At 40.6% G+C, this 25,933-nt stretch overlaps 1 protein-coding gene across 1 annotated transcript; it reads left to right on the top strand.

Annotated features, from left to right (window-relative positions):
- The first annotated feature begins 294 nt into the window (after positions 1-294).
- On the top strand, positions 295-24,430 carry NUSAP1 (nucleolar and spindle associated protein 1). The gene is made up of 12 exons (XM_067557956.1): positions 295-539; positions 8,542-8,607; positions 10,493-10,684; positions 13,678-13,846; positions 16,237-16,335; positions 16,987-17,099; positions 17,856-17,921; positions 18,144-18,328; positions 18,729-18,913; positions 20,695-20,808; positions 22,732-22,843; positions 23,500-24,430. Exons 1-12 carry the CDS (start codon positions 447-449, stop codon positions 23,585-23,587), a joined length of 1,482 nt encoding a protein of 493 aa, XP_067414057.1. The 5' UTR covers positions 295-446; the 3' UTR covers positions 23,588-24,430.
- The last annotated feature ends 1,503 nt before the right edge of the window (positions 24,431-25,933 follow it).

Genomic DNA, 25,933 nt, shown 5'->3' with positions numbered 1-25,933 from the left:
GCTGCCCACAGCTCTGCGTTCCGATTGGGTGAAATGCACATCAGTCACTTCACCATGGTCTCACACCAGGGAAGTCATCTCCTCCGGCCATTGGGTAATGGGGTTTACCGATCATTCTACTTCCCAATCAGAGAGCGATGATTTGGGTTAGGGCGGGGCTTTATCTTGAAAGACTGCATACAAGCGCCTATCGCGTTTGAAAAAAACAAATCTCCTTGCTCAGGACGCTATTGGTTGTCGGCGTATCTCCAGGCCCGTCCTCCGGTAGAGGCTCAGCCAATGACAGGACACGAAGGGCGAGTTCGAACGGTGGGGGTGGGAATCGGGAGTAAGCAGCCGCTCGGTGGCAGTTAGTTGAGCGCGAGATTCGAAGCCAGCCAGAGCCCGGCGGGCGGTTACTGCAGGCCGGCTGTTGGGATCTCGGTCGCTGCGATAGTCCTGCCGCCATGGGCCCGCCCTCGCCGACGCAGCTGGAGTCTCTCAAATACAGCGAGCTACAGCAGGTGGCCAAGGCCGCCGGTCTCCGGGCCAACCTGAAGGTGAGGGGGCGGCGTCCCGGCCGGGGAGAGGGTCCCCGGGCTGCTGGGAAGGGAGATGGGGGGGGTCCCCGGAGAGAGGAAAGGACACACGGGGTCTGGGCCAAGGAGGGACCGGGCGAGAGGACTCCTCCCTGAGCGGCGGGGCGGGGTGCGATACCTCTGGACGGGGACGTGGGGGAGCGGGGCTGACCCGGTGGAGAGCACTGGGTGCGCGTGTCTCTGTCAGGGCTGTGTGGACGCTGCCAACTTGCAGTGCGATCCCCGTCAAACAGGGAGCTTCGGCGGGACGGGGAGGGGGACGCAGCCCCTGAGCTTCCCTGTGGACCGCATGGCCATGGTCAGACCAAGGGTCCATCTTGCCAGGTATCCTGTCTTCCAAAAGTGGCCAATGCCAGGTGCTTCGGTGGGAATAAACAACCAAGCAATTCTGGAGTGATCCACCCCCACCCACCCCCCCTGGCCAGGCCAAGCAGCTAACAGTCAGAGGCTAGGACAGGGATACCCAGAGCATGGGGTTGTGTCCCTGATTATCTTGGCTCAGGTCCATCAGTGGAATATCTTTCATTAATTTATCTAATTCTTTTAAAAGCAAAGTTATATGTTTGGCCTTCACAACATCCCCTGGCAGAGAATTCCACAGGTTGACTATTGGTTGTGTGAAGAGATACTTCCTTCTGTTAGTGTTAAACTTGCTGCCTATTAATTTCATTAGGTGACCCTGGTTCTTGTGTTATGTGAAGGGGTAAATAACAGTTCCTTATTCACTTTCACCACACCATTCATGACTTTATAGACCTCTATTATATCTCCCTTTAGTCATCTCTTTTTCAAGGTGAAAAGTCTTAGTCTTTTTAATCTCTCCTCATATGGAAGTTGTTCAGTACACCGAATCATTTTTGTTATCTTTCTCTGTACTTTTTCCATTTCTAATATATCTTTTTTTGAGATGGGGCAACCAGAGCTGCATGCAGGATTCAAGGTACAGGTGTACCCTGGATTTATACAGTGGCATTTTGATATTTACCGTCTTATTTTCTATCCCTTTCCTAATAGTTCCTAACATTCTGTTAGCTTTTTTGACTGTCGCTGCACATTGAGCAGATGTTTTGAGGGAGTTCTCCACAATGACTGCAAGGTCTCTTTCTTGAGTGACAGTAGCTAATTTAGAACCCATCATTTGTATATGTAGTTGGGATTATGTTTTCCAGTGTTCATTACTTTGCATTTATCAGTGTTGAATGTCATGGGCCTTTTCGTTGCCTAGTTACCCAGTTTTCTGAGATCCCTTTGTAACTCTTCACAGTCAGCTTTGAACTTAACTCTTGAGTAATTTTGTATCATCTGCAAACTTTGTCACCTCACCATTTACCCCTTTATCCAGATCATTTATGAATATGTTGAACCCCTAAAAGAATTCTGCACTCTCATTTCTGATTCCCTTCCCCGCTAGCCCCCCATTCTGTGTGTGTCAGTAACTCGCAACACAAGGCCAGATGCGTTTCTGGCTATAAAGTACTGTCAAAGGCACAAAGTAAAATAGGGCAGGGGAATGTTTCCTCTCACTTGTCTGCTGTCATATGATAGGTAGCATCAGGCATGTGCAGGGTGTGTTGGTTTTTTGCAGTTGATAGTGTCCCTTTGTGGTGGTGTGTGGACTTACCCAGAAAGCACACATTCTCATTACTAGCTGAGTAGGGATGTAATAAATAACGTTTTTAAAAGTGCCCATTAAAATTATATAATTTCCCTGATATAATATTAATAGGTGGGCTGGCTTGAGTGGCAGCTGCTGGAATCTGGAGAGAGATCCTTAGCCCCACATTTACCAGCCCCCCACAACTGCCAGGTGGCTGCCAGACTGGGGAGAGGACAGCATCCCAGGCAGTGCTATCCTGACAATGCAGCGGTCATGAGCCCACATGCAGCAGGACAGCTCTGCCATCCCTCAGGACTGGACTCGCTGTCTGACATCGCTTCCCTTCACCTCTCTCTGTGGAAGCGGCAGCCGCTCCTCAGGTCAGCGCGTGAGCTTCTGCAGCCAGCACTGGCCTCCAAACGCTGTTTTCTGATTGGCTGTCCATCAGCCCCTCGCACTTCTGCTCCCCTGCCCTGGCGGCTGTTCACCATTGGGATTTGAACAAAAGCATGGGAAAGACTAAGGATGTGTTAACGGCAAGACTAATACTAAACGGTTAACCGTTAATAAATGGTTAACCCTTTAACATTTTACATCCCTATAGCTGATTTCCCTGGAAAATGTCACTAGAGGAACTACAGTGAATAGAGCTTGGCAGCTGTTGGGGAGCAGCAGAAAGTTGTGAAATAAGCCCTACGTAGGCTGATCCTTCCCATAGAGCAGGAGTGTCAAAGATCCGGCCCGCGGGTTGGATATGGCCCACCAACCTTTTTGGTCCGGCCCCTGGCGGCCGCACGTGCTGCCGCAACATCTCACAGTGTGGTACTCTCTGGCGGCAGCACACAATGCTGTGAGATCTGTGTACTCTGGTGGCAGTGCGTGGAGCGCTGTGTGCACGAGACACAGCGCTCCAAAAGGCGGGAGAGGGACAGTGTGGTCTTGAGGCATCGCGCAGTACTATAATTCTTAATCATTGATCAATTCTTTTAATCGTAAAATAGTAGTAGTTGTAGAAGTGAATTTACTGCAGTTTTTATATCGCTGATATCTAGCAAAAAAAATATAATACTACATTTGGTTGTGCCTAGTATTTCGATTTATGGTATGTATGGCCCATTTGAAGTACATTTAATTCAAATCTGGCCCGCCATAGCAAATGAGTTTGACACCCCTGCCCTAGAGACATAAGGAGAGGAGGTATGGACCATCATAGTTACAGGGCTAGCTGCACCTCTGTCCCCTTCTTTGCCTCTTTGAGTGCAGCCCCTTAGGTATCAGGCCTATAGCCTTTACATATCCTGGGATGGAATTTAACAATCTTTCTCTTTTAAGTGGGACTAGGCTATGATACCTCATGTATCCACCATTTATTACCCTACAAGTTCAATTGAGTTTAGGCATCTGCTGCCTTCCCTTCAGGAGACTGACCAGTGGTATATAGTGACCTAAACAGGCTTCTTAAAGCAAAAGTAATATTTACCACTAGGAACAAAACATAAGAGGATTTTAAAACAACAATCTACACTACACGCACGTCTGTCTACCTAGAATACAGTCCAGTCTTGGGGTCCCTAGGCACACTCTTGGGGTGCAGATCCTCTGTCTATCATCCTATTCTCAGAGCTGTGACCACATGTTGCCTTTGCCCAGTTCCTGGAACCAATGGTGATTCCTGGATTCCCTCATACCTTAACCACAGCCTCTCCCTGAACTACACCCAAAAGTGTGAACTTTCTAGATTCCTTCTTCAAAGGGCCACATGGTAGGTGGAGCATATAGCATAGAGATGCTTTGCACAGAATTATACCACATTATTGCTGTCACGCTGGCTGGATTGGGAGGGCATTTATTATATTATTTAACATCAATATGTCAAAATCATAATAATTCACATAAACTATGCCATGTCAGGTACTGTTAAAAAGGCTATAATGTGCTAAGTAAGATAATGTTTATGTTCATGTGTTAGATGTGTAGTGGAAGTTATGGATATGTTTGATATATCTATATTTCAAATTGTGCTGTGTCTGGGTGACACTCCAGACAGAATGGCTGCAGAACGAGCCTGCTTAATGGCCCATTAAGAAATTCACAGGTTCAAGGGTCCAGGGAGAGAAGCCAGGGATATACCTGATGAGTCACCAGGACTTACTCATGTGACTCTGAACTCCATCTTATTCCTGTAAATTTCCACAAGCAGCATGGCAAAGGCCAAAGGACATAAAAGGCAGCTGCACCACATCCATTTTGTCTTCAGTCTGTCTTCAGTCTTCACCTACCTCTGGATCAACTCATCTACAGCTGAACTGAACTTAAGCTGTGAAAAAAGGGACTGACACCCATCCAGGTACTGGTCGTATTCCAGAGGGACTATACAAGCCTGCAAACTCCAAAATTCTATTAGAAACCTGATATTTATATGGACTTTCAAATCAATTATATGTGTCTGATTGCTTTAATCCTTTAACACTTCTCATAGTTTTTGTTTCTTTCTTTTTATAATAAACCTTTAGTTTTAGTTACTAAAGGATTGGCTGGCAGAGTGGTATTTTGGGTAAGATCCAAACTTACATTGATCTGGTACTGTGACTGACCCTTTGGGGTCAGAAGAAACCTTTGTGTTGAAGAGCATAGAGTTTTAAATAACTGATCTCTTTACTGGACCTAGTGGCCGATTGGGAGCCAGAGACTGAAATGCAGTAAAGGGGGCTGTGTATATTTTTATTTTGGCTTCTTGATAACCAGTGTGGGGAATCAGAAGCACTGTTTGTGGGTGGTTGGGAAGTCTGACTTCAGCGTCACCCACCAGTGTTGGGAAAATCTGCTCTCCTTTTACAGCCTGCCCTGACCTTAGCATTTTCAGGTGGCTACTTTAGGCACGGACGGTCACAGTTGCTCTAATCATATGAGGAATGCGCAGAGCTACCCAAATGAACTCTACGTGTATTTCCCTGCCTTCATTTCCTTGCCACTCCAGGGTATTCTGTGGGCTGGTGTCAGAGACCATTGAGCCCATCCATAGTCCTTCTTTCTGCTCCAGTGTGTGGCTTGATACATATTGACACAGGGGCGCTCTCTGATATAGAAATTTTATAACTGTTAGGACTCCTGGGAACTTAAAACAGTGGTTATGCAGAGGTCTTCCAGGGGGTACATCAACTTATCTAGACATTTGCCTAGTTTTACAACAGGCTACATAAAAAGCACTAGCAAAGTCAGTACAAACTAAAATTTCATACAAGAAATGACTTGTGTATACTGCTCTGTACACTATACACTGAAATGTAAGTAAAATATTTATATTTCAATTGATTTATTTTAGAATTATATGGTAAAAATGAGAAAGTAAGCACTTTTTCAGTAATAGTGTGCTGTGACACTTTTGTATTTTTATGTCTGATTTTGTAAGAAAGTAGTCTTTAAGTGAGGTGAAATTTGGGGATATGCAAGACAAATCAGACTCCTGAAAGGGATACAGTAGTTTGGAAAGGTTCAGAGCCACTAGCTTAAAACACCTGGGGATTCAGCAGTTGGGTCCCTTCACAGCCATCTAGTGAGCTGCCAGCAGGGAGAGCCCAACCAGATCTGTGACAATAACCCATCCCAAAAGTTAAATATGAGATATACATCAAAAATTGTAATCCATGGAGGCTGGGTAGTCACAGGATGCTGGCTCTCCTTGTTTTCATTTCCTAAATTACATTAACTGAAACACAAAACATTTAATATTTTCCTAATATTGCTTTCCCATGTAGTGGGTGTTGCAGGTGCTTCATGGATATTACATGAATGCACATGGGAGAGGAAATGGTCCATGAGACCATCTCTGTATTGAAATGTGTATTGTAAAGTAATCAAATTTGAGAATCCTTGCAATATTTCATTTTGCTACTATTTTAGACAAAGGAAAAGTGGGAGAAGGTATTGTGGAAGGAAATGCTTGGTAAAAATGCCACTCAGGAAGACAATGGAGGAAACACTGCCTCATATGACCAAAAAGAGTTCTGATGCTTGCTACAGTTTTTCATGGCAACAAACCAAGCAAGTTGCACTCCTTGCTATATATTTAATATAAGTTGTTCTTGTATGTAAAATTGTCCTGTTCTAAAATCACTGAATTATTGCTGTTTTGTGGTGGTTCAAAAGAGAGCATGTCTGTACAAGATTTTGAACAACAGGTACTTTAAATTTCTGGGAATAGGAAATTACAAATGGTGTTTAGCCAGTTCTTGTTTTTTATCTCTAGACTGAGCACATCTACAAACTAACTTTGCAGTATTCTCTGATGCAAACCTGAAAAAAAGTTGCCTTATCTGTAAGGTTTAACAAAGTTGAAAAACAGCATTTTTGTTGTCAGGATAGAGCCAAAGATTATAAAGTGGGAGATGTGGAAAGAGTGTAGCTCTTTAAAATGTAACTGGTAGTGCATTTCAGTAGCTTTAATTTGACCAACTGAGAAAGCTGTACTGACTTCTGGCCTCTTTGCTAGAATTAATGGTTTCACAACTACTTTAAACATGGTATTGGACTGAAAATAGCCATTCCTTTAAAAAATCCTAGTTTTGACTCACTCAAAAACTTTTCCAAAGCTTTCCCTTTGGTCTGGAATCTCCTAAAACTTCAAACTCAATTTAATATTTTGGAAAGCTTCTACCAATCACTTGGTTGTCTCATATACAACCAGTAGGGAATAGAAAATAGATGTGCCTATAACATGTTTGGAACTAATATTTTTTAAAGTGCTAAAACCACTGTGTATTTAGAGCAAAAAAGGAGTCATGCCAAATGGAAGGTGAATTTGACTCTCTTATCTCCAAATGGGATGCGCACCCTTCTTCCAATTTGGAAGAAAATTGGCATATATATATAAATATAAAATCTACAAGAGCTTTTAAATGGTTACAGGATATACTGTGAATGGCTATTGTTATTTTCAAGTTGCTTATAGTTTTCTTTGAGCCACAATGTCTTCAAATGTGTGTTGGGCCGAGATTTCATCTGCCAAGTATAATAAACTAAATAATTTGGGTTAGAGTTAAACTAATTCATTTTATTTAATTTGTTTTAACTTCTGAAAATTAGTTTATTATGGAAGTGCAAATGTCTTAATTACAATGCTGCAGAAGTGACACATTGATTTTTATATCATTCTAAATTTGAAAACATGGCATTGGCTAATCCTTAACATTCATGCAAAGGGAAATTTTTACATGAGAGGAGATAAATGGGAAAAATCAACACAGTATCAAAGTTTAAGTCCTTGGAAATTTGTCATTAAACAGCTTAAAACTTCCATTATGCATTATTCCATTATCCCCTATTGGCATTATTTGCTTAGGAAAGTCTGATCTGCCTCTGAGCATGGCTCAAGGTAAGTAATGCTGTTGCAGACATTAGATCCAGCTTTCATTAGATTGTGTTTAAGTAGACAAGTCAACATACCGTGTCCTAAAACTCCTTTGGAAAACCGATGGCTTGTAAGATCTCTGGTCAGGAAAATCTACATCTCAGCTCCAATGAAGCAAACTAACTATTCAGCCAAGCTCTTCAGCACATTAAGTCCCATTGATTTGATTTTAATGAGATTCAAGTACCTACTTAATGTTAGGCTATGTCTGTTACATACCATTAGCAGCGGCATGTAGTGTACACGTAGCTACATGCTGCAGAGAAAAGCATTCTGCGTCTTCATTGTGGTGTGTAGCTACGCATACCAGTGAAAGGCTCTAGCAAAGGGGAGGCAGCAAGAAAAGGCTTCAGCAGCTCCCTGCCACTGGAGCCTTTCATTGTGGCAAGGAAAGATTCTGGCGGGGGGGGGAAGCAGCAGGAAAACCCATTCCCTGCCCCCTGCCAAAGCCTTTTACTGCTTCCAGAGCATTTTCTTATGGCAAGGAAGGACTGCGGTAGCAGGGAGCAGGCAGAACGTTTCCTGCTGCACCCCTGCTGCTGGAGTCTTTTCCTGCAGAGGGAAAAGGCTCCAGCAGCAGGACATTGTACTGCTCAAAACAGCAGTGTAGCTGGGGAGGCATGGCTTAGGCTATCAGAGAGCGTACAGGCTACATGCATATATACCTACATCCCTCAGGCATGTCTTTACCCTCCTTGCCTAAGATATGCCTACTAGTTACACTGCTTATTTATACCCTTGCTAGAGGGCCTGTGTGGGTATATATTCTACATGCTGCCGAAAGAAGCATGCTGTGGAGACATACTCTTAAACATGTGTCTTGTTGAATAGAAATGGACTTACACAGATGCTTAAGTGCTTTGCTGAATTGGTCAGTATACAGGGTGGGCTTATGTAATCTTTGTTTAATGGACTAGTATCCTCTTTGGGTCACATTTTATACTTTGACTCCTCTGCAGGCAGACAAATTGCTGAAAGCTCTGAAGCGGCACTTTCATGAGCCAAAACAAGAAAATGAAAGTAAGGTAAGAACAGATGTCTGCTGACTTTTTGTAGTCTTATGAAAGACAACAAGCTAAAAAGTTCTCAGAAAATTGCTCCTATTCTGATGATTGTAGTGCATTGCATTTAATGAAAAGCACTTTTCACATGGTGCAAACAGTAATAGAAATTGAAGTTTTTACTTAAAATCATGCTTACTGTGCTCCCCTACTGCTGGAAATTGACATTTGTGGTATTCAGCTTTGGAATGGTCCCATATATGAGTAGGTTAGTGTCCATGCTAGTAACGGAATTGTGACAAAACAATTTGGAATTAAAACCTAACTCGTGCTCTAATACATATGCAGATTTATCTTTAGCTCCAGACATTAGCCAATGGGAAGTGTACAAAATTCTCCATTGTGTCCTTTGAGAGATCATATTCAGGAGCTGAACCAAGCTTAATGACAACCTAGATTCAGTATAATAGAGATTCTCAAACTGGGCCCCCTCAAGAGGTCGTGATGGGGTGGTGTTACTATGGGGTGGTGTTGCAAGCTGTCAGCCCCCGTGCATGCCATGGCATGCAGCTGTCAGTCCCGGGCTGATAGCCAGAGCCCTTTAGAACTAGGTGGCCAGAGAGCAGTGGCTGGTGGCCAGGTGCTGTGAAAGCAGTGCTGTCCCCAGTAGCAGTTCAGAAGTAAGGGTGGCATGGCATGGGGGGTGGGTAGCATAGCCTTGGGGGGGGTCAAGACAGCCTGAAACATTTCAAAGAGGGTCCCAGGAAAAAAAAGTTTGCGAACCCCTGATATAATACTAGCTGGGAAGCTTTGAACCCACCACCAGGGAACACCTGTGCTGCTTCTACAAATAGTTTCCAAGGAGAGCCTACGAACAGGGAATGCCAGGTCAGATCAGTCCATCAAGTCTGCCATCCTCTCTTATAGTGGTCAATACTAGATGCTTCAGAGGAAGGTACCAGGAACCCCATACTAGACAATTATATGAAATAAACAAGCTTGTATGGTAAGCTTCTGGGGGGGGGGGGGGTGGCCCTTCCATTTTTTTATCCTAACTTTATATTCTCAAACTGAATGTTCTCACCTAAAGGATGTCTAATCCTATTTGTCTAGCCATTTTGTGCCTCTACACTTACAAGTTACTCCTAAGGATGCTATAACCAAAGGACATCCAAGGGAAAAAGCTTTATTTTTTTAGTTTGTTTTTTCCCCTAATATCTTGTGGGGGGGGGGGGGGGGGGGGTTTGGTCTTTTTTTAAACAGCGTAACAACAAAAAACAACCTTTCTCTTTTGTTTAAATGTGTTGTCTTTCAGTTTCATTGTATGTCCCCTTGTTCTTATGTTGAGAGAAGGTAAATCAGAAGCTTCTTGCTCTGTCATTATGTATTGTATACACTTCTATTGAGGCCCCTTTTATGAAACCATTAAGAACTGGTATGATCCTTGTCAGATTCACTCTTCTGCTGAGTCCTTGGGCTGTGGTATAAGCAGCAGCAACAGCATAGATAAGCTTTTTCACTGCTAGGGATCAGAGTAGCTCAGTAGGAGGAACACAGATGACATGATCTTTGCAGGATTATCTATGAGATTCTCCCAATCAAGTGCCAAATGATGCTATGTGTTAAATATCTTGACAGAATGCTATGCATACAATAAAACAAATGAGAAGATTTCAGATAGTGATTTTAGGGCAGTTTGTTAGCCTTCTAACTTCAGTATTTGGGGAAAAAAACTGACATCAGCACACTGACTGTGATGCCAGTGAACAGTGAAAATGCCAGCAAGTTTGTTTTGTGAACAATGGGAGTGACATATCTGTGCTTCATTAATAACTTGTGAAGCTTTCTCCTTAGACAGGAATATGCACACATAAGGATGTTAGAGAATGGTCCCATTTCTCTTATACAGGACTCTGGAAGGAGCATATCCTCCTCCCCAGACACAGAGGTGATCAGCAGTCCGGAGCAGGTCATACCTATTCCAGTGTCCTTTGTCACGAAAAGGCGTGGAAAAGGGAGGAAAGTAACGATTGGAAAGATGATCTCCAAGGAGGAAATTAATACTAATGAAAAAGATATGGTGCTTCCTGTTGAGAAAGAGGTAATTCAAGTTTTTCAGGTTTTATTTTTTTATTAAGAGAAAGATTAAATAGAACCTTTGGTCCATTCTACCACCACTTGGCAGGAAATGCATGCCTTTCAATAGGCAAACCCAGTAATGTTATTGACTTTTATTTTGTTACCCTACTTTTCTTAAACTTGTGTCAACTGCTAGCTGCAATCAACTATTCCTGTTCTCTAAGCTTATTTATCAACTTCAGATCCCCTGTAGTCTGTATGGGTCTTTCCCAGAGTCATAATTTGACTTTAGGTGCTCAGTACCATAATTGGTGCAGTTTAAGAACCTCGATAGAGATTTTTAAGTACCAGGACACTATAATCATGTTTCACTCCCTTTTCAGGCTGAATACACTCAACTCTTGAAGTCTTTTTCTTAACAACAGACATTCTGATCACCAAATGAGCCTAGTAGCCATCTTTGCACTCTTTTAAGCATCAAAATAGCCTCTTCCTTTCTGTTCTCTACATGACACAATGTCTAAGTATGGCTTTAAAAGTGCTTTGTAAAATAAAGCCATAATTTCTCTATTTATAATCACAAACAAAACCATTACACCTGGTTCCTGACTTGCCTTTGTAGGCATTCTTTTAGTTAGGAATGGAATAGCACAAACTCTTCAATTTTTCCATATAGTTAAAATTTGCTGAAACTTGCTTAAATTTGAAGAAAAGTTTTTAGACTATTGGTCTTTTTTTTTTTTATTGTTCTTCATAACTACAAGTTTCTTCACCAGAGTTTGACAAAGCATGTTCTTTAGATAATTCTGAATAAGAACTGCCCTCTTTTAAAATGGCCACTACTTTTCCACCCATTGTCCCTAATGAGATTTAAACCAAGATGTTCTCAAAGAAGATATGATGATGATGGTCCCTTCTGCTGTCAGTTTTAAAAATTATTTATAACTTTTGAAATGTCCTTGAGGAAACAACCAATTTTCTGCTTGTATTTGTGCAGTCTGAAGCAGAACTGCACATTATTCCAGGTTGCACCAAGGGTGCAGGAGCAACACTATTTCTTAATTTGGTTCTGAAGATGTTGAATTTCTTTTCCTCCTCCTCATTTACTCTGGCAGAATAACTCATGACCATCAAGAATTTTCTTTCTCATCTGCTATCTTTCTTGAAATATTTTCCTTTATGTTTGCTCTCTTCAGTTGAATATGTTCTCTGCTCCCACATCTGTGTATTGCGACATCCTTGGGTGTTGCAATAAAAGAGTGGAACTCTGTGCTGTACCTGATACACCCAGCACAGCATTGGTGCCAGGCATGTTTATCATCTAGCCAATCAACTTACATTAAATGCCATGCTCCTACCATACTCTTTATCTCTGCTGGCTAGCTTTGATGAAAAGGGAGTTCTAGCAAGATAGAGAACTTTGCTTGCCCTACCATGTTTATAAGCAGTCTATCTAATTAAAATAACATGGTAAAAGAATCTTTACCTAGTGTTCCATGGATATTGTGTAATTGCCGAGATAACTGGGTGATCTCACACTTTATCCTAAACATAAAGAGTGTTGGTCAGTTTGGAAAAATAGAGTAAAGGATGTTTTCAATTTGTCACGCCATTTTCTGAAATGTTAACTAATATATACAAGCAACACCTAAGATGACCAGAATTGAAAGAAAAATGCTCTTCAGTTGATTTGTTTTGTGCATTTAAAAGCATTTGGTGTCTGGACCATTGCACTTTCCCTTGTATAGATAGTAGGTCTCCCCTTGTGTAGGCCTTTCTCTTCAGGTTGGCATGTGAGGCTTTTTGGTTTTTGGTTTTTTTAAAGTGGAGGGCGGGGAGGATTTGCAGCAGAAGAATGTTTGTAAAGTGACAAATTGGTATAGTATATTAGGCCAGGTCTAAACTAACTGTATAACTGCTGGTATAACTGTGACAGATGTTTTCGTGGGCTGCAACCCACTTCATCAGATGCATGAAGTGGAAATCACAGATAAGAGGTGTATATATATACATCCAAGGGTAAGAAACATAATGGGGAGGGCAAGTGCTAAAAAGTCAGTTCAGTTAGGGTAGATGAGGCCTATTCACAACCGTTGATTAGAAGATGAGAATGTGTGAACAGTAACAATTTCTTCTTGTAATGAGAGAACCATTCCAAGTCCCTATTCAGACCCAGTCTGATTGTGTCAAATTTGCATATGAGGCAAATTTCGAATGTTGGCTATGCAGATACCCAACTCTTTGAAGCTTCTCTCCATGGAAGAAGTAGAATTAACTGGTTTTACCTGGTTTAGGAGGCCTGGGAGACACAGGCCCAAAAACTATATAAAGAGTCAGCTTGATCTGACTCATGGAGACATTCACGCATGGACCTGCCAGGATCTCATGCAGATGATGGGTCATATTTGGTAAGCTTAGGATGTACATTGATTGATTTTGTTTTTGCATCTTTTCTCTGTGACGCTTTTGACCTAAATAAAAGTACTGTGCTTTGCGAAAGCTGGTTGGTCACTGACTGTCATTGTTTCTGAGAGAGCAGAACTGCAAGTGCTGAACTAAAGTCAGACCTGCTGGGAGAAGCAAAGTGAATTGCAAAGGGACTGCATCCCTAAAACTCTGATGTGAAGGGAGAAGAACATGGGTTCCTGGCCTGACACCTAAGGGGATGCTCTTGAGGAGGCCACAAATGGGGGAGGAGACAGAGGAGCAGTTAAACCTAGAACTATGACAATAGCAATGTCACTGGGTTTTTTGTTTTGTTTATAAGGGATGGGGGATTGTGATACATAACAAAAACCCTAGTGTAGATGCAGTTATAGTGGCAACAAAGTGACTTTGTCAGTAGGGCTTATTTTGCTTAGAAAAATCACTTCTTTGCTGGTGTCAGCTGCATTTACACTACTAGGATTTGATGATATAGCTATACTAGCAAATCTTTTCTCCTGTAGACCTTGTCTTAAAGAACAGGCAGAACATCCTGAACAAAGGCCTAACCTAAACATCTTTGAACTCCAGAATTATTCAGAAATGACAGAAAATGAAGTACCCCAGCGTGGGGAAAGCAAGAGACTGAAAGGACGCCAAAATGAGGAAGCTGTAACTAAGAACAAAGCTCCTTTGAACCTGACGATGCAGAGCCAGCAAAAGGAGAAGATGGAGTCTGCTAAAAGAAATGGAGTTGAAAGTAAGGGGAAATTGCAAATAGTTCTTATTTTGGGTACTTACAGTACTTCAAACAGGAATTTTGATTTATGTACTATGTCCGTAAACATACTGTGGAATGTGTTAGTGGTCAAATAGCCCAGATTGTTGTCCCATGACAGACCAAACTTTGTTTGAGAAACACCTTTCACTTAAAGGTGACATGAATAATCTTTTAAAATTGGCTTTGTGCACTTGTTTTCTTTATGAATTGTAAAGAAAGCTGGAAAATTGGAAGTGTGTGGGGGTTCTGCTTGGGTTTTTTTTTTTTTTTTTTTCTTTTTTCCCCCTTAGGAATGTCAAGTCTGGTCTTTTACAGATCTGATGAAGGACTTCTTGAGGGTCTGAGCATGCCCTTACTTAAATATGCTAGTGCATCATATCTTTAGCAAGATGTCCCTTTCTCTCACATTACTTCATGGAGAACTAATAAAGTAAACTTCACAAGCTTAAAGTGAATGAAAGGTGAGCAGTTGAGAATGGAAGGAATTTTGTTTCTGGCTGTTCAAAACCTTTTTTGTTAACTATTTAAATCTAGTCGTCATAGTCTTTCTGGGTAGGCACGACCTGAATTTCTAATATGAAAAACAAGCTGAATATTTAAAAAACCTTTCAGACCTTCTTTTTATAGCGTATGCAAAAAAGATGAGGTGCACAGTCCCAATTTTTTCCTTTGCAAGTCACCTTTAAATTCAGTGCCTCTTGGATTATCACAGAGGTGGTAATCTCTTCCTAAGGAAAGGTTGTATTGTGCTTCATTGGCTTCTGCTTGCAGATGACTCAACTTCCCCAGATGTGGAGTTAGTATAAATTTATGTGCATGCTAGGGGGAAAAAGATATTACTGTTGGGCAGCTTAGACAGCCAAAAGTCATGTCCAGGCAAGTAAAATTTCAATGTTCCCTGTCTGCTCTATTTGATGAAATGCTGAAAATCAGAACAGGCTTATTCCTCACTTTTGTGTATCTGTGTATGTTTAAATGCAGTTGACCTAAAGGGGAACCTCCAACCCCCAAATATATATATAGATGTCTGGTCTGATACTTTATTGCTATGCTAAGTCCACTAAACCATATACAATCCCATGCTCTAATCCAGGAAGATGGCACATTAGGTATATACAGTCCCTGAGTTGCAGTATGGGCATAACTTCTGTTCAGTAGAGTATATAAAAAAAATTGTTATGGGAAGCCAACTTTAATGTTTCACCCTAAGTCAGGTACACCAATCAATCAACACACAGTGGAGTTTTTCAAGCAACACACAGTATATAAACCAGCCTTCTGTTTGACCCAACAAATTGAGCTTTCAGATTGAAAAGCAGCTGCAGTATCCCTTTCTTACACCATGATCATAGATCTTGTTTGAGTTTCATGATCTACCCTTGCTGCCTTCTGTCTGTGCAATGGTTCCATCTAGTGACACAAGTGTTGCGTTTCTCTGTGTGCTGGTAACAGATGGTTAAAAGAAATTGCTAATTTTCCCTTCCCTTTTTCCCATTGTGGTGGGGTCCCCTCCACAACATCTTGGGGCTGTTCTGTACTTTGACTTCAAGACAGACCTGAAATAATTGAGCACTCTCTGTTTACAAATGCTACCATCCTCAATCTGTCTTTACAAAATATAGCAGTGTTTGAATTGTTTTAATACAAAGAAAGAAGACTAAGTGAACTCAACAATAAAAACATAGGTGTTAACATGATGCAAAAGAAGTGGAAATTCAAACTTTAAAAATCAGGAAAAGACTCAAGATTTATTGACTAAATGTTTAGTCACTGCTTTAAAATGAGGTTCTGCTCTCAAGTCTAAGTGAAAATTGTCACCTTGTTTAAACAGATAAGCTCACTGGTGTGTACTCAGGTATTTCTGCTTGCAATAGCCATGGAAACTTTTATTATTACTAGTATTAGTGCTGCAGAGCCAACACACCTAAGAGACAGTGAGTTGGGCTCTGTTCTTATGCATAATCACCAAAATACTACTACATTCTAATTACAGAGCCAATCCAATTATACTTTGTGCAGGCAATTGGGTTGCCATTCAGGGCACAGTTTGACCTGCAGAATCTTTACTGATGGTGATGCATGAGAAGGAAATAACCTACCTTGACTTTCTGATAACACATTGAGCTTGCAGTTGACAGACATCTTATTACTTGTGTATACCTTTGTGGAAGCCTTTGAGAGACTATAAACATGGGACTCCACAGTTTCATTTTTACTCCTCATACTAGAGGCACAATTTAAGTAAGTCAGTACCCCTTTGGCATACAAGCTTTCAGAGTTTCATGAAGCAAAAGAATAGCTTGAGTTTTAGTAGCATTAAGCTAACCTTTCGGTAGTTCTAACAGACTTGTCCGATTTGATTGCACCAGATGATGCTCTCCCAGCCCATCCTCCAGCTGGGAAGATCCCTCGGTATGTAGACCATCTGTCTAAAACTGGAAAAACAGGAATGAAACCCATTACGCCAAGTAAGTTACGTACTATCTCTGAAAATAGGCCTGTTGTCCATGTATGAAAGGAGACTTGCCTGTTATTACCTAAATGAATCCAATCTCACTTTAAAAAAAAATATGGACAAGAAAACACACGGGGCTTGGTTGGGGAACACATCTTGCTCTCTTTCATAAAATAATTGTCATGGCTCTGAAGTGTTCCAGTATGGTGTATTTCTGCCTGTGTTTCTCCCAAGAGCTGGCTATGTGTTGATAGCAGATTGATTTTAAATGAAGCACAGAAGTAGTTTGTCAAGTGCTTTGAGATCTTTCTGAATGAAAAGCATTTATATATGAAAGGGGTTTTTTAATGCTAAATTATGTTGCTATCTCTTCTTTCTTTGAGCTAGTGATTTGCTAGTATAATAGACTGCTAGTAATTGAAGAAATAATGACTTGACATTCATTTATAAGTAGGAAAGGCTGCAAATATGCTACCACTTCCATCTTGGTTTTAATCACTTAGACACAGGATACAGTCAGGAAAAATAGTGTACTTACATTCTTTTTTTCCCATCCTCTAGTGACATTTATTCCAGTTTTGCTCCATTCTCTGTGACCATTTACACTTACCTATAAATGTCTAATCTTAATAATTTCTCTTCCATATTTTTGGAATTTTTAAAGATTTCAAGAAGCTCCATGAGGCTCACTTCAAGAAAATGGAGTCTATTGATGCCTACATTGAGAGGAAAAATAAACTGATTGAAAACTTCAGCAATTCTATCCATGAGGTCAAGGTAGAGATTCATATCCCTAATCCCGACATTGTTCTAAGATCTAGGAAGGGTTCTTTCTTCCATTGTCTCCCTAGAGTTCTTCTGTATGTGTTATGCATTTACCCATGTGGCTAGAGAACCATTTTTGAAGAGTAGTTGGCTGGTAGGGGGCACATGCAATTCCACCTATCCCATAGACTGGGAGGATATAAGAAGTCTAGCCTGAGTTGTCTGACTGTCCCACCAGGCCTCTTTCTGTCTGCCACAAAATTAACCTTTTTTCTGACTCTGTCATAAGTAGACTCCTAATTACTTTGGAGGGTTGTATGGCTTTTTTGTCTAACTTCTTAATTGTATCTGGATTGCCATGGAACTTGAGTGTCTTAAAAAGGGGTTTAAATGGTGGTCTTGACATCTTAAGTTTTCTACTTTGGATGGGCATTAAGTGCTTTTTTATACCTTAGGGAAAAGCATTCAGTCAATGGCTGCATTTAACTCACCCTCAAAAGACCTGGCATGTAGATGGTTATTGATGGCCCTTGATCTCTCTCAGAAACCTGTGCTCTAAACTTGAACATGTGGGAATTCCAAAATAATGGCATTTCCTGGATATGTGACAAATGTATGCACACACCAAGATTTACAACAATGCAGACCAATAAATATGGTCAAAACAAGAAGATTGAAACTTATTCTGAATGTTGCATTTCTTATCTTGCTGATAGATACCAAGTATATGGATGAGTATTTAAGACACTTTACGTTTTATTTTGGCAGATGTTGGCTAAAAAAGCTAACCACCCGAAGGCATGTGAGAAAGGAACTCCACACAGCAATTCTAAGGTGAGGGATTCTCTCCCCCCCGACCCCCAGATAATCTTGTCTGTCTAGTTACAAGAGAGATCTTCTCTTGCTTTTGAAATATTATTCATTAAAGCAGACTAGTCTGTGCACATCTGATTAAATGCATCATGTTCTGTATCTCCATCACAATCCAGACAGCAATGCCTTTCCAAATATCAAACCCTTGTAGAATGTGCTAAACGTCCCTTTCTGTGTTTCTAGAAACACTCCAGTGGCAGAGTGTGCTTCAGCCCACATCCCCAAAGAGGAAGATTCTCTACCAGTTGTACTCCAGGCAACCTGCGGTGCTCCCCACACATCTCTGTAGGCACTGAAAATCAGAGTATTTTATCTCGGAAATCTTCATTCAATCCCTCCATTCTCTCAACAACCAAAATGAACGTCAGGTAAAGAGAACTCCCCAAAAACATTAGTCAAGTATTTGGCATAATATATAAATGACACAGATTAATCAACACATATATTGATTTTTCATACTACAGTCATAACACCAAAAGTGGAAATTCCAAAATCATGGAATTAAAAATTGAACTTGAAAATTAAATTGCAACAAAAACATTGTTTGTGTGATAGCTGCATTGGTTACTGATAGCATTTAATATGGATTCAAATTCTTGCATATTCCTGACCAGGAATGTGCCAAAGGATCACGTGTTGCAGCATTTCATATTTTTTTCGGTGGATAATAACAGACCTAAACTGATTGATTTGAAGTGTTTTTAATGAGCACCTGTTAATACAGGAAGGTTCAGATCTTTATTCTGACAAATAACTACTTCCTTTCAGATTCTCAGAAGCTACAAAGGATAATGAACACAAGCGCTCCCTTACCAAGACTCCATCTAGAAAGTCACCATTCTTGGAGGTCTGCACACCTGATAGCCAGAAAAGTGGCAAACCAACAGTTAGAAAAAGTACTAAGGGAAATGCAACAAACCATGAGCTGACTGCAACAAAGACCAACCCTAATGGTAATCTTCTGAGAAACTAATGCTACAAAATTTACATAATATTTGGAAACAAACTTTAGTGCTTCAACAAAGGGCAAGGGGGAATATATTCCATTTCCAAAGACTGGAGTGATTCTTTAGGGGACTTGTTTTTAAATTTATATTTTTTTTCAATCCTTTGAACTGAAAATGGTAGGGTGCTAAAAATCTTTGGTTAAGATAAAAGAGAAGAAATTATCCCCAGTCTAGCTGTTCTTATTGTGTGTGGTTGAACGGTTTTTGTGTTCTCCTATTAGCACATAAAACTGCCCCGAGAAAACATAAAAGCATCATTGCAGACTTGGTATCAGAGTACTCCAGAAGAGGTTTAAGTCTCCTTGTATAAAAGCTCCCAAGACCACCAAATAACCCGTTCCCTGTTCCGTTGCACTGTTATCAAACTTGCTGTGGAGAAGTGGAAAATCATATAGGGTGTGATGCATGATTTACCTGTCTTGATATATGCTCATACTATTGTACAGAATTCCCATTTCTAATAATAAAACTAACAATTCATATCCCATGGAGTACTGAAGTGGGGGGGGGGGGGAGCAAGTTTTGGACTGCATGTGATGGTCATGTCCTGAAATAGAAATAAATTAAATAGCTAAAATAAATCAAACCTGAGCAAGAAGTCAGTATTATAACCATTTGAGTGCTTTGCTTTGAGTAGTTCAGGATTAGGGTTAAATTCAATATTTTCTAGAAGTGTTGGTGAAAGTTTGTATGGGATAGTAGTTGCCTACATAAAAGGAATATGGCACCCAAGGTTGTTTTGTTTTCTTAATCATCTTAAGAAAGGATTGAGCTCACTCATTCAGACCTCAGGTGCTATGTGGCATAGTTGACCTATGTGTCAGGGACCCTACAATGGCATGCAGGCATTCATGCCAATCAATACAGTATCCATTTGTTGATTATCTGTTTTTTCTGTTGAAAGATGAGATCAAGACACAGGACCTTGAACTGCTAGGCTTGAGAAATAATGTTTTAAAATGAAAACTTACTTATGTAGCATCTTAAAAATAATCCATGGCTCTGTAGCAAACTACATGACTATATGAGTTGCATAATATGTGTGACTCACAACTTTTACTTGGCACTAACAATGTGCTCAGTGGTGTGCAAGACACAGATAGTCCCTACTCAGAGTAGGACTGTTAACAGCCATCCAGTACCCTCGGTCTGTTCCAGTGTGGACCAAATGCTGGACTGTGTCATGGACACTTCTCTTCCCATTCATAGTTTTGGGGATCATCTCCCCTGCTCCTTGTGATTGCAGACCATCCTTATGGCATCTACAGTAACTGCTTACATGGAAAAGTAGCATTAATGTGACTGAGATAGAAACAAGTAGCATCATGTGATCAGCTAGCTCTCTGTAGACCACTGGCAGGCCACAGGCCAGTTGAGAACCACTGAACTAGATCTACGGCTTAGCAGATCTGCTCCATATCAAGGCTATCTACTTAAAACCAGACCAGAAGTGTGAGACCTTCCACATCTGCCCTTCGTACTTTATTGCCCCATATTGTTTAACCTTTTCCCTGTTATCCCAAGTGTTAAGTGTGTTTTCAGTGGAGTACATTTTATAGCATGTGGGTCCTTGGTAGTTTGTTTTGATAAGACCCTATGGTCTTTCGGCTTGGTTGGCTTACAGAATTGGTTTGTGTAGTACTCTCCTTGTGTAGTTTCTCAAATGTTTTCTTAGAAGAAATTTTTATTCCCTCTCACTAAACATGGTACCCTGGTTTTCTTTTTAGCTGTTACACCATTTAAGTTTGCAGCTCAGACTGTGGAACCCACAAGTACTAAGAAGTCAGCATTTGATCTCAAAGCAAGTCTGTCAAGGCCACTTGGATATCAGCCACACAGAGGTACTGTGACCTTGCTATTTTCAAAGAGGAGTACTGAACTTATATGAGAAGGCATTCTTACATGCAGCAACAAAACAGCTGTCATCCTACATATTTGATCACACACTCTACATGGGGATACAGCCTTAAAAATTATAGCTTGTTCTCTGAAATTAAACCATACAAAGTATGTTCCCTAGAAGAGAGGCTTTTGCTAAGACAATCTGGACTTTTAACAGTTGGGCTTGTCCTTTTTGTTTGCTGCTAGAAGAATTCTAGTTTGTCCCTAAGTGTTGAGACATGCTGCATTCTAGGAATTAGAATATCAAGTTCAAATACACAAGCAACTTTTTCCAATCCCTGTTTAATATCTGTTCACCAGGCTGAAAAATACACCCTCCAGTTGGGCCTGTAGACTGGATTCCTGCTGACTGAGCTCTGGTCAATTAATGCTGCCCTCCTACCACTATCACACAAAACAAGCCAGTTCTGGGACACCTCCACAACAACATATGTCCCCCAATAAACCAAGTTCTGTGCAACCCAGAGTCCGCTGCTGGGTTGGCAAGAAGACAGCCCCACACAGAGCTTTTTGCTCAGATGGCTTGGAGCTGAGACTGCTCTCCTCCTGAATCAGGCCACTTCCCCCTTTTAAAGCAGGGTGCAGTGGATTCAGGAACAGGAAGGCCTTGGTCAGCCAAAGACCAGTGGTGGCAGATCTCTGCCTTCCATGGTAGTAGAGAGGGCTCCATTATGGGGTGGTCCCCAACTGATGCTACCCCACAGGCAGGATTCTGAAGGGAGGCTTCTGCCACCCCAGCAGAAAGCTTTTGCGTGACCCTTCTGCCACCTCAGGGCTCTTAAGTGTAGTGGTTTTTTGTTTCTTATCTACAACCAGTCTAGCAGAGAGGTTGGGGGAGTGTGTCTACCATAGGGTTCTGCTTCAGGGAGCCTTTTTTCTACTTCTGCCATATAAAGAAAATTAACAAACATTTTCAACTAAGAGCTGTTTTTCCTCTTGGTTCAGTTTTCTTGTTGATTTAAGCATCTCTCTCTTTTGTGGTGATTGTTTTACTGCTGGCTACTTCCTAGTTATAATGGATCACCGAGCACCAAATATTTGAGGGAGAAAGGTAACATTTTACAACCTGTAATTTTCCTTCTATGAAGTGGGCACACAGTGCTCCATGAGATCCCACCCGTGGCATTATCTAACTTCTATTAAATTCCAGTTAGAGGGGAATATCTCAGTCCTTCCCTTTTTTTCCCCTATTCCTGCTAGGAGAAATCTTGAGGTTTTCTCATGTTTTGCCCATTTTTTTTATGTAATCAATTAATTGTTTAGACAAGAGTGTTCTCCTTGGAGGTGGCTAATCTTTTATAACAGTTGTTAATTGGAATGTAGTTTATTCTCAGTTTTGGCAGTTAGTGGCAGTCTTCTGAACATCTCCACATCTGTGAAGCTACAGAAGTTCTTAAAAAACAAACCAATACAAGAGGAGCCTCCTTGCTTGGAAGATGAAAAAGAATAACCCAGTTGTAATCTATCATTGAACACTAGGTGCCCACTTTGGAGAAGAAAAAACTGATGAGTAGGGAAGTAAATTTCATCTTCTGCTCCCTTTGTGAATGTCATACAAGAAGCATGAAGTGGTTCTTGAGAGATTCTTAAGATTCATAAGAAAGAAGCAGAAGAGTTGAACTAATGTGCGTGCACTTCAGCATGTTAAATAATTGACTGTTTTATATAAAACCTCTCTCCAAATAGCTGGCTAGTATACAGATTGATGTAATTGATTGGGGTGTTTGTGCTTGATCTTAGATGCAATCAGGCCATTTATCTGTAGAGTTGAGGATGAGAATGCCAGTATTAGCAACATAAAGGCACACAATTACTAAATTTTAATAACTAACTGGTCTGCTTCTTTTCTTCTTAAAATGTAGGAAGACTGAAACCTTGGGGTGACTCAAAAGAAAATACTGTCCTGAATAAATCTATGAATAGCAGCGTCTCTTCACACACAAAAGATTACAAACAGCCACGTCTCCAGACCAGGTCAGTACAAGGCTGTTTTAGGTGATATTTTAACACTAGAACTCTGTAGGAGAGCATTAAGACTGAAATGTGTAACAAGCCAACACTTTCAAATAAATGCTCTTTCCTGAACCAGAGTTAGGTTACAGCAATTTTTCTGTCTCTATCAATGTTTAGTATCAGGGTGGCCAAAGTGTAGCTCACAGCTGCCATCTACCTTAATGCAGAAATATGACTGCTAGAAAGTAAAGGTCCTAGCATGCTAGGCCCCTCCTTGATTTTAACTGGTGGTTGATCAGCTCAACATGTAGCCTTATATGGTGGGACCTGTACTCTTTTTGGGCAGTGCTTCTGCAAAAGAGTTAATAACAGTCACATTTTTAAGAACCGGTTAGACAAACACATATCAGGATGGCATAGGTTTACTTGGTCCTTCCTCAGTGGAGAGGGTTGTACTATGACGCCTCAAGGTTCCTTCCAGCCCTACGTTTCTATAATATGCAATCTAATGTGCAAAAAATGGAGCAGATGGCAAGTGCAACACATTGGCTAAGTGAGCCTGGAATCCTCTCATGTAGCTAATCTAAAGGATTGCTTATGCCTATAGTGATCTCTGTGTTTGTGCAATTAACTGCTCACTTGTTCTAATTTAGTGTTCCCGTCCTTTTCACTTTCAGACAAGGGAGGCGTGAGAAGCATGAGCAGGAGAGAAAGCAGAAAAAGGCCCTGATGCTTGGAACCCGCAGAGGACTGGTCATGGCTTAGGAGGAATTTAGAAACTTCTTAAGGACTTGCTGTAAATACTGTTCTCAGGAAAAATCTTTCCTACTTCTGTAAATATTTGTTTGTAGGGTTTGCATTAAAGGATAGTCCGATCACTTGACTTGACTGGATGTAACTAGCCATCTAGGGCAGGGTTTCTTAGTGCTGTTGAGCTTAACATGGTAAAAGATTTTACAAGTTGGATAAAATATTGATACTTTTAAGTCCTTTAATAGGTTTTAAATAGAACCCAGAGTATCTCAAATCACTTGGAGCTATTCATCCAATTAGGTTTTAAATAAGCTGGATATTCTTTGATTGTAAATTTGAACAAAAGCTTTCTATGGCAGCAAATTCCATAAAACTATTAGACTGAAAAGATATTAAGGAAAAAAGAGAAATGTTAAAGGGATAATCATGAAGCCTATTCACATTGAGTCACTTATCTGTTGGGAATAGTTCTCTAGATGCTAAATGACTTCAAAATATGTTCCATTATCAAGAAATTAAAGACACTGTAGGAGACTTCCCTGACAAGTAGGGTATGTGTAGCAGCAATTGTTAAATACAGGAAACTGCTCTAAGTCCTTTGTGAAGTAAACAACAATCTCTAGGAGAGGGAAAACCACATTATAAGGGCTTTCTGGAGAAATAAAAGCCCTAAGTAATGATATCCTTTTAGAATGAAATAGGAAAAATAGTACGTTAAGACCCACCTTGGTAGGTTGCTAACCGGATATGTGAAGAGCAGTTGGGTAGGTTTTTTTTGGTCCCCCTCCACACTTATTACAGGATATCTTAAAATTTGGCATAATAGAATTGTTGTCTGGCCTGAAGTGTTTACAAGATACTCTATTAGTAAACCAAGTTCTTTTGAGGTATGGTGTACTTAGATTAGATTTAGAATGCTGATATTGCTGCTACAGGCTACTTTCCAAAGGCAAGCTGTAAAGGAAAATCTTGATTTTTATCATTAAACATGGAATAGACTGGGGAGAGGGGAGGCACTGTAGTTGCTATTTCATTATAGCTCTTTGGACTTGAGTAAATATTTACAAAGAAATAGGTTCACATTTATGTTTAGGCTTAACCTTTCCTGTGATATTTGCTGAAACATTACATTCAGAAATAGGAAAGCTTTTTATATAATGTTTTATACTGTTTAATTGGGGGAAAATAAACTTTTTTGTATTTAATGCTATTGCTTATGATTTAAATGGCACAACACTAAGAAAAATGGCTGCTAATGTGAGTGTGAGAGAGATTGGGGACTCAATGTAACTATGCATTTGCAAGATATACATACAGGTCATATCCTTTCTTCCACTAAAGAAAAGGAGTGCATTACCATTTGCCAAACTTAATGGTCTACTCTACCTAATCACTTTTACTGATTCAGTTCACTTTTTGGGATGTCCTAAATTAGAGTTTTGAAACCCTTTTATTGATAGTGTTTAGCAGGGTCAGAGGGATGTTTAGAAAGGACTGAATACATAACTACTTATGTAATAAGTATTCAGAATACAGAATATGTTACACACTTTGTTTTTGACAATATTGTGTATAGTCCTATCACTTTACTGTCTGAGTCTTTGACACAACTGAGAGAAAGATATTTAAATAGGAAAACATGCCTCAAAAGGGCAGGGTTAAGTAGATGTAGCATCTGAACTCTAGATTTTAAGTTGAGCACTTTTTAAAACACTATTTTGGCAAATCCTTTATTCAACAAATCTTTCCTTAGGATTATGGAAGAACTGAAACCCAGCACCCCTTAGAAACATAGAATATTAGAGTTGGAAGGGACCTCAGGAGGTCATCTAGTCCAACCCCCTGCTCAAAGCAGGACTAACCTCAGCTATATCATCCCTTGTCTGGAAAAAATCTCATCAACCCCTCTGCCCTTGCCACATCATGTATAAATTAAGATGTGTATCCCTTTCCCAGCTTTTGGACCCTCACTTTGGAGAATGCTCTTCATATACTTCCCCTCCTTTCTTAAAGGCTTTGATTAATGAAATACTTTATCAAGATCATCATCACTGACATCACCCATTGAAATGAGGCAGCTGACACCTCAAAGCTTTTTTTTTCAGACTCTCCCCATTTATTACCCAGCTCATGTTTTGAAGATTTGCTTTGTAACCATGACAGCTAGATTTTTTTTTTTTAATGGAAAGCTGAGACTAGACTCCTGGCCACCATCCTCTCTACTCCCTCTGTGGGCCTCAGGGCAATTTGCTCCACAATTTAGGGAACAGTCCTAAGGTCCGTTAAGACCTTTTCACAGCCTGAGGACTATAGTTTTCTGTCTGCAATACTATGAAACAGGGAAGGTTATTCTAATTC

This window comes from Emydura macquarii, unplaced genomic scaffold (genome assembly GCF_026122565.2).
Source record: "Emydura macquarii macquarii isolate MOO-44397 ecotype Brisbane River unplaced genomic scaffold, CSIRO-AGI_Emac_v2 contig_1876, whole genome shotgun sequence".
In the NCBI taxonomy this organism is placed as follows: Eukaryota; Metazoa; Chordata; order Testudines; family Chelidae; genus Emydura; species Emydura macquarii.
Note: the sequence above shows the minus strand (reverse complement) of the source record. Positions and strands in the feature narration are given on the sequence as shown.

Coding starts and splice junctions, on each gene's coding strand:
- NUSAP1 (XM_067557956.1), top strand. CDS start 447: ATGGGCCCGCCCTCGCCGACGCAGCTGGAGTCTCTCAAATACAGCGAG. Junction 16,336..16,986: donor AATGAAACCCATTACGCCAA/GTAAGTTACGTA, acceptor GAATTTTTAAAG/ATTTCAAGAAGCTCCATGAG. Junction 20,809..22,731: donor TGGATATCAGCCACACAGAG/GTACTGTGACCT, acceptor CTTAAAATGTAG/GAAGACTGAAACCTTGGGGT.